The sequence below is a fragment of the Indicator indicator genome, chromosome 19, assembly GCF_027791375.1.
Source record: "Indicator indicator isolate 239-I01 chromosome 19, UM_Iind_1.1, whole genome shotgun sequence".
NCBI classification, from domain to species: domain Eukaryota; kingdom Metazoa; phylum Chordata; class Aves; order Piciformes; family Indicatoridae; genus Indicator; species Indicator indicator.
The window spans coordinates 11,462,455-11,474,523 of NC_072028.1; the positions used below are offsets into that span (position 1 = coordinate 11,462,455).

Below are 12,069 nucleotides of genomic sequence, written 5' to 3' on the forward strand. Positions count from 1 at the left end.
TTTATTGTACTTCTTTGTTAATTGAGAAAGAAGAACATACTAGCTCAATTCAACACAATCAGCATCTTGCTCCTGCTTCAGAGAAGCTAGCAAATCCAGTGCTCCCAATAATAATTTCATGTTTTTATTTTTCTTAAGCTAAACACCTCAAAACAGAATAAATGCATATTCTTCTTTTCATTTTTTTAGCAGCTCAACTACTTTGCTTTATTATTTAATCAGTGTAACCAAATGTATCCCTCAAAGGAGTGAGCCTCTGGGAATTCACAGCCATGAGAAAAAAAAAATAATGCACAAAACCAAAACCCCCATTTTTTGGGATAATTTAACAGTCTAATAAAACAAGACCTATCAATATATTAAGAAATAAATCCAGTTACAAACTCATGTATATAGAAGGAACTTCTGTGGATGTCAGAACAGAAAATGATCAGTTATTTACAAGATACACAGCAGGATGGTATAGTAGCCAAGACCCACCATTCAGAAACCAAATGTGTTCTCTCCACTGTAGGCAACATACAAGAATCCATCCTCATCCTTTTCCTTCTCATAAAGTTGTCCCATAGTTAAGCTTGAGGAGGTGGAAAAAAAAAAAAAAAAGAGGAACAGTTTGCTTGTGTCATGACAGTTGAAAATGGTAACAGTTAGAACCTCACATAAATGAGGATTCATAAAAGCTAAAACTTGTAAGTCTGCATGTAAATTAAAATACCCAAATGAGGATCTGTGAAATGCAGTTTGCTCCTGAGATAGGGAAATGATCCTGGGCGCTCTGCAGCGTGTCTAGCCTTTAGTTACTTTGTCACAAATGCATTTCTCGGAATCCTTGTTTAACTGCAAATTTGTCACTGCACGTATTTCAGGTTCTGAATCGTCCATTATTGATTCTGTGACTAATGCCACAATCAACAGCCTGATACAATCATCCTTCCACACAGCTGCATTGTCTTGCTTCTTGTGTGAGCAAGCTCATTTCTCCCTCTACCTGGTGTAGTCATCAATGTTCAGCTGCTCTCCAGTCTACCAAACTTGAGCTTTTTGGACTGTTCTTTTTCTGACCAGGTTGTTTTGGGGAGTAAAAAATTTGTTCTCTATATTGTTAAAAAGCAATGACTTAAAATGCATAGGCAATAAATTGCAAGTTAATAAGAAGGAACCACTTTTTCAGTGGATAAGGTTTTGAGCAATTGATCAAATTAAAATTCTGGTCAATTGAATAGGGATATGACCCTTCAGAGTCTAAGCAGTTGCAGTCTTTACAGCAGTATTTGTATTTTGAAGACAAAAAGAAACCCGAGCAATTACTTAGCCAATGCAACTGCTCCAGCCAACTACCTACAGAGGAAACAGGCAGTTGACATCAATTGGCACAGATGACCTATCCTCAGCTCACCTTTCTCTAACTTTCCAAGGCAGAAAAAGCTAGTGAACTGAAAGATGTAGATTAAATGATAGTGATAGGGAAAATGATCATGGCTACTCAAGAGAGGAGATGGGAATTGCTGCAGGCAGTACTTGAAATGGAAGAGAATTGGTGAGTAGTGGATAAACTTCTGGGTGAAGAGAAAAGAATGTCAAGAACTAGTGATCTACGGAATAAACTCATGCTGCAAGAGGAGCAAAGCGATTAATAGATTACATTTTTGTTTATCTGTTAACAAGTTAACATTTTTATGTTCGTGTTGAAGGTTCAAGGCCCTGTTTTTCCAGCAGAGATGTGGTATGTCATCATGAATTTGAGATGAGACAATGTGCCCCTTTTCTTTCCTATTCCTAGCAGTTCTACAGCACTGTTAAGAAAATGACATACAGGCATTCCTACTACTTTTGGAAGAAAGCAAGCAGATAAGCAGAAAAAGATAGTTCTCACAGGTCCTATCGTGTATCACAAAGTAAATAAAAGTATTCTTAAGTGAGTTGGGAAAAGTTACCTGGAAGGACTGTAACTGTTACACAGGTAAGAATTGGTAAGAATGTTTTATCTAAGCCATGTAACATCAAGACTTTTATTTCTTCAAATACTATTAAGTAATCTCGTACAGACTCTTGTCCAGAGAACAGTTGTAGTAGCTGCTTCTGCTATACATTATTGTGTAGGTAGACAACAATGAAATTTATTCCTGTATCAAAGCAATGTGAAAACCATTTCTATAGTCATTTTGTGTTTTGTATTTATAGAAGAAAGTAAATAATTTTAAAAAGAAGTAACAGCAACTAGTCTGTAACATCATAATTTCTTTGTGAGCTAACAGGTTAATGTTTTTTCAGAATGATTTATGACATTCTTCTTTTGAATATTTAAAATGCAACTTTTTTCTTATACTGTTAATCTAGGGGTTTTTTCCTTGCAGCGGTGATGTAAATGTTCTTGCACTCACCCAAGGTTGTCATAACTCCAGAGCTTGCTCTCTTGCCATAGAAATAAATAATATATTTTTCAGTCACCTTTCCTTTCAGACTAGCTCAAGAAATGTTTATCAAACTCATGAGAAAAAAACTAACATGGTGAGATTAAGATGTAACCATATACCACGTAAAATCACCAAATAAGCCTCAAAGTGAGGAGCTGCTGTCCCCTCTGATATGCACAGGCTTGCTGAAATGGTTCTGAATACCAAGTGAATGGCCTCTCACCTGGATTGTGGGACAGTCTTGTCTACAAAGAGGAATATTGCTTTCTCAGACGGCAGTTGAATCCTCTTCCTGATGATCCACATAAACTGGGCCACAGTGATGTCAGATGGAACTAAGTACTTCCTCTTGTCAATATCAACAATCTGAGATCCCGATACCTTCTCCACTATGACCTGTCAAGTGCAAGTGTAAAGGTCAGGCTTTTCAGGGTCAGTATGAACACTCAGCTTTGGAAATTTGCTTGCTGCTACAGGCTTGCAACAGTGAGCAGAGGAATAAAAAGGGTTTCTTGACCACAACCAAATGAAAGGTAGGACTGGCTCAGCACTGTAAAACCCTGAATTTAGAACTGCACTGAAACCTGTGTTCACATATACAATGGCTCCAAACTTCCTGTGCCCAGGATTGACAGTCATGGGGTAAAGTGATGCAATATGCCTAAAAGAAACCTGTGACAGGAGAGTATATACATCTTTTAACTTTTTGTTAAAACTGCAGTTTGGACCCTAAATTGAACAGGAGCCAGCAGTGTGCCCTGGCAGCAAAGACTCATAGTATCCTGGACTGCATTAGGTGAAGTATTGACAGGCAGGTCCAGGGAGGTGATCCTTCTCCTGTACTGGCACTGGTGAGGCCACACCTTGAGTGTTGTGTCCAGTTCTGGGCTCCTTAGAACAAGAGGGATGTGGATGTACTGGAGAGAGACCAAAAAAGGGCTTGGAAGATGTTTTGGGGATTGGAGCATTTCTTCTCTAAGGAAAGGCTGGGAGAGCTAGGACTGTTCAGCCTAGAGAAGAGAAGGCTCAGGGGCATCTTATCATTGTGCAGAAATATCTTGAAGGGAGGTGGCAAAGACCAGGGTGTTTGGTTGTGGGTTTTTTTTTTTTTTTTAAGATTACTATAACACACTAGGCATTCTACCTTCACAATGTAGAAACTGAAAGTCAAGGCTGTTGCTGAACTGTTTCCAGTAAAACTCATAGATACCTTTAATCCTTAAATATCTTTAACCCTTAAGCCACTTGATTCCCACTTGCCACTTTAAAATTGCAGTGCTTAGCAAGCATGAATTTCTTTCAGTTCCCATTGTATTCTTAAAAGACCTAGCCTAGGACAGAGGCAGACTGTTCATGTATTATCTTAATAGGTTTGAACGAATAAAACATCTCTAAATCCGGGTAGACAGATACAGCAGCTGAGAACTGGTCCCTTTTGCCTACATCACTCTACATGTAGGCTATAACCTGGAAAGCAGGACACATGCATTAAGTCTGAAAAACACTTTTAACTATTAAATGACTATATTTGGTGCAAACTATTTCATAAAAGGTATGTGGCTCCACCTGAATCATCAAGCAAGAAAAGCACCACACTGCAACTTGATATTTAATTCCTGCATCCATCCACACCTTGCTGTCCATTCCTGATACACCATCTCTCAGAATTTCAGTGTGTCTTTTTTTCCCTAGGGTTACGAAAGATGTTCTTGAAATGGACAAGTGGCTAAGTCTGGAGATGTACTGTCTGGAACATGCTACAGTCCATATATAAGCGAGTAGTTAGCCAACCAGAGACTGGCAAAGATGAGATCAGCTTGCTGGACTGCAACTGAAGATGCTGTGACTAGAGGCAACTTTGCAGCAGAGAAAGTCAGTAGGATTACAAGTTCTTGCCTGACTGTGCTGTCTAGGGGGTAAGTTATTTACAGTTATTTATCAAGCGGTCAGACGTGCGGTCAGATTGGATGTGGGAAATTTTACTCACAAGCAGGTAAATTGAGAATGTGGCTATGTTACATAAAGATGTGAAGTGTGGTCATCTAACTGATACATGATAAAAGGAATTGTGAAGAAGAGAGGTCATTCACTATTTAGCAGGTACGTATTAATGCAGACAGGAGGGGGTCACCACTTGCACTGTCTCCTCAGGCAGCAAGATTTGTATGTTGTGATTCAGAAGCCTAGGACTGCTTATACGCATGGAATACATGAGGGAAAATCACCTTTATAGAGCCAGGATGGAAGATTGTCAAGGTGTAAAGATTTTATGGTCTTTCTCAGAATCAGGCACAGAATGAAGCTGCATGGCACTGACAGTGTTTGCTGGGATCTAATTGCCATTAGAAGAAACTAGGGCATTGACAAACCATAAACATGCCTGGCAAGCATTCAGAAAGTCTGGCACTCCTGCTTACTTGTCAATATGCACTGGGACAGAGAAGGGAATGTTCGATTAGGTAGATGTGTTTGAGGCCACTTTAAAACACCTAAGGGCACAAAAGGGAAAATGAATGTACTTAGCAGGATCTGACCAAAGAGAGGGCAGGATGGAAACAGCTTATTCACGTTTGCCTCTACATACTCGAAGCTGTCTGGGTTACTCACCGGGACACGGTCAGGGTATTTGGCTCGGATTTTTGCCGACTCGACACATCTGTGCTCTGTGAACAAAACTCGTAATTAGTCGTTGTATAGTAATATTACCGTCAGTGTCATAGGCAGAGAGGGCAGCGCTCGCAGGGCCAGGAGCCTAGGGGCATCGAGACCCTCTACCCCACACCCGAGGGGGTCTCCGATTGTTCAGAGAAGCCGCCCCCACCCGTCGCGCCACCCTTCGGCGAGGGCCGCAGGCACCTCTCCGCCTACAGACAAGATGACCGGCTCGGGGAGCCGACCGGAGAACACGGAGTCGGGAGGCCCCGGGGCAGATGGCGACATAGCAGACTGAAGACAGCGGGGCCGTCGGCGAGCAGCCCTTGGGCAGGGCCCACCCTTACCCAGCGCATGGTCCTCCTTGAACATCCACTTCATGGTGCGGGCCGGCGGGATGCGGAGCCAGCGGCGGCGAGGCCCGTGTACGGGCGGGCGGGGGAATCGTCCCGGGCGGCCGGGCCTGTAGCTGTCACGATCCCTGGAACAACAACAACAGCCACGGCTCGGCAGGCGGGACTTCCGTCTCGCCAGTTCCCTAGCAACCACCCGAAACGCAGCGCTTCCGCTCGCACGCATCGACGGGCGGGTCTGGAGCCCCCGGGCCTGCAGTCACCGGGCGGGTGCGAGGCTTGTCCGGGGCGCTCGAAGCCGCATCATGGGCTCCGCCGCCGGGGCAAGTGTCCCCGTCTCCGTCCCGCTGCTGTTGCTGGATGCTGTGGCGCTTATTGCAGTCGTCGGTGCTGGAATGCAGCAGCACACGCTCATTGGCTGACACGCCCGCTCCCCCTGGGCGCTCTAAATGCTGATAGGCGCAGCGCCCCGTCAGTCCCGTGCCCCGCCGTTGCCACGGTGAGGGCTCTGCGCGGCTAGGCGGCTCGCGATGGCTGGCGTGGAGCTGTTCTCGCATCCCGCGCTTCACACGCGCTACCGGGCCGGGCTCTGTTCCGCCGCGGCGCTAGCGCTGGGGCTCATCACGGTGCTCACCTATGTGCCGCCACTACTGGTGGCCTACCGGAGCCACGGTGAGCACCGCTCGACTCCATGCGGTACAGCCCTGCCCGGTGCGGCACGGTCCTGAGGCCTCGCGCTGTCTCTGTCCACAGGTTTCTGGTTAAAGCAGAGCACGTACCTGGAGCAACCCACTGTGTGGTTCCGGTACGAGCTGCTCTTCGTGGCCACCACGGGGCCCGGCCCGGGCAACTTCTTGGCGTGGAGCACGTTCCCAGCATTCAACAGGCTCCAGGACGACCGGCTACGAGTCCCATTTTTGTCGGTAAGCCTGCGGCCCGGGCCGCAGTGACGGTGGGAAGCGGGACTGGAGCGTGGGAGCAGGGGATGAGTGGGAGCAGTGCCTGCTAGCAGGCAGCCTGTCATGCAGCGGTGCCTTCAAGTAGCAGCAATTTCATGCATCACCTCGTGCCTCGGCAAAATTCACCTGGGACAGGTAATTTTTAACTAGCCCAGTTCTCTGTCCTTTCAGCGTTATAGAATCACAGAACCATTTAGATTGGAAAAGATCATCAAGTCCAACCGTCTGCTACTAAACCGTGTCCCCAAGTGACACTGCTGATTTGCATGAACACATCAGTTCACTTTCCTCAAATTAGTTGTGCCCATGCCCACCATGATTTACCACGACGTGAAGTTTACAGGAATTGGTAGCTAGCTTCTGGGTTTGAAAGAAGACAGTGCCTTGTAAAGCGTGTAGCCTCTGTCCCGCAGCCATTGTGCCTCCCGGGCATTCAACAGTGGCAGTTATTTTCCTACTTTATCTCTGTTTTGTGTCCTGTTTGCAAACAGATGAAGTACTGGGCATTTGTGGCACCTATGTATAGGAAGCCTTGACTCACAACCAGCAATTGGAGTACAGAGGCCGTTAAGAGGCAGGCTGTAATGGCAAAAGGCAAAAGTCTGGCCACAGAATCACGGAATCCTAAGTCTGACCATCTGGCACACACTAAGGTTAGGCTTTGTAGCATGCAGGGGAGATGGTTGCAATGGCACAGGGCAGAAGAGAACTCTGAGTCTGATGAGCTTTCCCTCCCTGGGGCACATGTGAGACATTGTATACAGACAAAATTGCAGGCTTCTTGCTTGCCTCTAGTCCTGTGTTTATAAAGTGAAGTGGTTTTTTAATTGCTTTTCTAACTATGCAGTTTATTTGCTTGCTTAATATGTGCATGCAGTAGTTGTGGAGATCCCCTTTTTTGTTTTGTTGGTTTTTTTTGTTTTTCTTTCTAACAGAAGTTCCTGTCTGTAAAAAAAAAAGCATATATTGTTATTGATTGTTTTAGGCTAGAGAAGAAGACAAAAATCAAGATGGCAAAATGGATCAGCTGCATTTTAAATTGGAACTTCCACTACAACCCACAGAACATGTAGTTGGTGTTCATCTGATTCTACTCTTTTCCTACCAGCTTTATGTGAGCATTTTTAGTTTTATTGTGGCATATAGACTCTGTAATATTCCAGTAGTAGTTATGCAAAGCATGAAAGAACCTTTTCACCAAGAGATTCTTATCAAGCACAGCCATTAAGTCAGCGATTAGTATCACAGAGAGTTCTGATATTCACAACACCTTCATTGGACAGTAAATGTGAAAATTTTCCTTCAGATTGAGTGGTTAATAAGAGCTAAGGAACTTCCTGGTTTGCTCTTTATTGGAGAGCAGGAGTCCTTAGCTGGTTTTGACTGCTATTTTAAAGTGTCTCCAATGAACATGTTTAGTAATCTTGCTGCTTTTCATATTATAGCAAGTTAAATCTTCCTCATTAGCCACAAACTGTTGGACTTCACCAAATTTGTAAAATTAGTTAACTTACAAGTAAGGCAGTTTATTTTAAAAAAAGCAATTAAAATTTCTTATTCAGTGTTCCCTTGTTTAGACTAATGTGACAATCTGAAACTTTGGAGTTAGGAAAAAAAATCAAATCCATGCAGAAAATCTGTAGATACAAAGAGGTAGAAAAGTGTGTTGTGTTTTCCCCTTCCAGCCTCCAGCTAAATTCTCTTTTCTTCTGTTCATCATTTCAGAGAATGTCAACATTTGTGATGCAGAGCATGGGTTTTCTTCAGTTTTTTTCTCCTGTGCCAGGGTCTCAACTCTACGTAAATGGAGACCTGAAATTGAAGCAGAGGCAACTACTTAACCATTGTGGACTGGATACCAGATACAATGTGAGGAAACTTATTTTTTCCTCCTCCCCAATTTCTGCCCCTCTTTATCTTCTTGGTACCATAGGTAACACCCTAGTTATTTGTACTCTTGCACAGAGTGTACCCTACAACTTTGGAACTGCTGTTTTCATGTCAGGCTGAAAGGTGGAAGAGATTTTTCTGCCAAGATACTCGGTCTGATATTTATGTCCCTTCCTTCAAGGGCACGGTTACTCTGAGTAATAAATTCAGTAGAATTTCAAAGAGTGGACAAGTCACGCAGGTATCTCTTTGTTGTAACAGGTGTCTGTGATCAATGGCACAAGTCCTTTTGCGAGTGACTATGATCTAACAAACATCATTGCAGCATATCAGGATAGAAATGGTAAGCCTGAACGTAGTGCTGCGAAGTACAGGCAGCAGTAGTTAGCATATTGACAGCTGTTCTGTGAGGACTTGAGTTCTGCGTTAAGGCTGAACCTTAACATCCCTTAACCTGGGTGTTTTCTTTCCCTGTTTTAGTGACAACAGTCTTTTCAGATCTCAACCCTGTTTGGATGACTGGAAGAGCAACAGATACACCATTTATCATTAATGCCACTATTCGTTACCCAGTGGAAGTTATCTTATATCCTTTGAAAACTGCATCAACTGTGACATAATTGGGTTGCATCATTTGGGCCTTCCCATATAGGCCAAACGAAAGCTCTTTTCTTGTAGTCTTGCTGCTAAACTTTTCCTTTGTTAGCTAAGCAAATGCTATAGTTCTGGAGTTAACTGAATTCCTTTTTGCCTGGTCCTCCAGATGGATCTGCTTGCATAACCACTTTGTGCCCTTCTCTTCTGTAAATCTATGTTGCTTCTCAGCCTTACTAAACTGGCCTTTAAGGCCATTTCTTAGCCATTTGCAGTGAATATCTGTAGCAAGTCATGCCTTTGCTCTTGCAGTACCTGCTGTCTCAATCTGTCCTGGATACCACTAGCAAAGCATGATACTGTATTCTGTGACCTAAACCAAATCACTAGAAATTGGTGTGCAAGGTAAGCTCACCAAATAGTAAGCCCTGTAGTGGACATGGCAAACTTCTTACATGCACAGACAGACGAACTTTTGTTTTCTGCAAAATGTGCATTAGATTCATTAATCCTTTTCTCAGGCAAGAGTAAGCCTGTGTTAAAAAGAATCTATATGGAGCACATTCTTTATGAGGTTTGGTTAACTGCCTAAATATTACCAATAACCACTTTCTGGTGAGTCAGGGACAAAATAGGCACTTCCTATGGAATTGATTTAACTGTCTTCTGCAACAGACATTCTCTTGCAGCTTTTGTTAGATACCATGGTAAAAGGTGTTTAGGACTCTGTGGGCCTCAAAGGCTTTCCGTTTGCCACAAAAAAAATGGCATCCAATGAGTTTGTGTCTTTCTACATCCTTAGTTCTTTTGTTTAGGTTCTGTAGTGGTAGTATCAGAAGCTTTTTCATTAACAGTCCTTGACTTTCTTTAAATATCAGCCAGGATTTTGGGAAATTATTAAATTTGCCTGGATCCAGTATGTCAGCATTCTCCTTATTTTTCTTTGGGCATTTGGTAGGATTAAAATGTTTGTGTTTCAGAATCAGGTGTTGACTACAACTCCAATATTGCCAGTGTCTCCTGTACTGTCCTACAAACAACACCAGTCCTGAGGAGATGCCTGAGAACACTTTGAAGAAATGAAGTTCTTTATACGCTTTGAGAGATCAGAACTTTGTGTATTCCAAGTATGTTCTGTTTGTGCTTCCTTTTTAAAAAGTACGTGTTCATCTCTTTTTCTTGGAACACTGCTTTGGGACTGAGAATTTTAATACTTTTGACAGTTAAAGAAGACCCTACTTGTTTGGGTTTTTTTGAACCAGAACACACTTCCAAAAACAGTACAAAGCAATGAGACTGGTTTTGCATGACCTGTGCTAGAAATATACAACAGTAACAGACCACTTTTACTGTCTTGTAAATTCATTCACTGCTGCTCTGCCAAGAGTTATTGTATATGCATTTATGTGCATTAAGAAAGGAAAAAAATGCAAGAAATGTGAAAAAATTTATTGGATGAGTTAGAGTCAGAGCCACAATTCTGCAACTATGGCTATCCATGCTCAACTGTTTAATCAACTGATTAAATTGGATGATTGGTAGATTCAAGACTGTTGCTAGAAACTGGGTTGTGGGTGCAAGGTTTGCAAAGTCACTTACTATTGGTATTACTACTGTAGCATTAGATTGTTAATTTGGAATAGTAAAACTGAAAAGTCTGATATTTATGTCAAGAAAAATAACAAAAATATACCAGAAAACCTTCAGAGTGCCAAAGCAAGTGAATTATTACTTTCAGAACTTAAATGATAACTTAGATAAAAATTGAATCAATTATAATAACCAGGTAAGCGCTTGAAGACTGTGTCCACATTCTTGATGGGGATGGTGGTGGCAGGGAAGATTACTTAAATTTACTTTCTCTTTCTAGGCTTACCTTTTATGCCAGACAAGCTTAAAATGGAAAAACAATGAAATTTCCATCGTGTTTCCAGTTTTGCAGTTAAGATTTAATTCTAGCAAAACAACATTAGGGCAGGAGAGACTCTAAAACAATCTTAGGTGCTAGTTAACAAAGTCCTGTGTGTCCTTGGTTGTCTTGAACTCTTAAGAGATGGTACAACTATGAAAGGTGAAAGAGCAACTTGTACAGCATTATCCCACCTTTCAGCCACTAGAGTGCAACATCCTGGCAGTTTGGACACCTGCCTCTTCCTGTGTTTTTCTCTTCCTCAAAATGGCCAGTTTCTTTTTGAACTTCTGTTTAGACTTATTTTAAACTTTTTGGTTATGCAGCTTGAATTTCTCCCAACTTTTACATGTTGGATGGACTCCAACCTCTTCTTCAGTGCAAAGGAAACACTAACATGAGGACCCGTGTCTCAACATATAGTAGATCATTGCAAGGAGCATTGACTCTGTGTGCGTACGTACATGAACTCCTCTGTTTGATCTTTGAAGTCTGTACCTGGCACCAAGGACTACTGATAATGTTACCAAAATCGGCAATAAAACTAATGCAGGGTTTCACATTAATGAGCAGGTGTTACTTTATTACAGAGTTGTGCACCTTTGGGTGCTAGAGGTACTCCTGCAAATCTGGCACACCAGCTGAAATTCACTGCAGATACTTACACAGTGAAATGCGAGTAGTTATACCTCATACCAACACTGCTAACCATCCACTGGTCAGTTTCATGCTTGCTTCATATTAAGGGTCCAGCTTCTCTTAAATTTACTATGTGTGCTCACAAGGTGAGGAGTTTACTTTGAGCAGGGGTCTCCCAGCATGGTCTCTAGTGGTCTCTGATGGTCTTCAGGAGGGGAATCTTTCTTGAACTTTGCTTGAACCTTTGAATTCTTCCTTCTGTAGTCATAAGTTAGATCACATCTTTGTCAGGTCCTGGCCCATATCAGCCAGTTCGCACCAGTCTTGAAGGACACATCATCTGTTAAGGGAAGATGTATGTATAAGCTTTGGTGATAAGGATGCAAAGACTGTTAGTGACTGGCAATAAGGAAGTGGGTAGATTGGTGAGATGGTGTAAAATTGTATTTGTAACCACTTTTTCAACAATACCTAGCTTTGTTTCACAGTGCACGGAGTAAAAGCAACTGTCTATTGCTTTTCAGTGTTCCTAGGCACTAGACAGGATGAATGCAGGAGCCTGTGAACTTGCTGTACATCTCAAGCTGATGTACATATGTTCTGCTGTAGCCACAGCTCTTCTGCCTTGCACTGGTGTGACTGTGTGTGTTAATTCAGAA

The 12,069-nt window shown here is 42.7% G+C and overlaps 2 protein-coding genes across 2 annotated transcripts; one reads left to right on the forward strand and one right to left on the reverse strand.

Moving 5' to 3' along the window:
- Positions 1–5,490, reverse strand: GABARAPL2 (GABA type A receptor associated protein like 2). The gene is made up of 4 exons (XM_054389634.1): positions 5,414–5,490; positions 5,022–5,077; positions 2,638–2,810; positions 1–574 (listed from the first exon to the last, which is right to left on the reverse strand). The coding sequence occupies exons 1-4, from the start codon at positions 5,445–5,447 to the stop codon at positions 484–486; spliced, it is 354 nt and encodes a 117-aa protein (XP_054245609.1). The 5' UTR covers positions 5,448–5,490; the 3' UTR covers positions 1–483.
- A 459-nt stretch (positions 5,491–5,949) lies between these two features.
- On the forward strand, positions 5,950–9,914 carry TMEM231 (transmembrane protein 231). The gene is made up of 7 exons (XM_054389852.1): positions 5,950–6,091; positions 6,173–6,342; positions 7,364–7,492; positions 8,104–8,247; positions 8,530–8,611; positions 8,749–8,854; positions 9,734–9,914. Exons 1-7 carry the CDS (start codon positions 5,950–5,952, stop codon positions 9,912–9,914), a joined length of 954 nt encoding a protein of 317 aa, XP_054245827.1.
- The last annotated feature ends 2,155 nt before the right edge of the window (positions 9,915–12,069 follow it).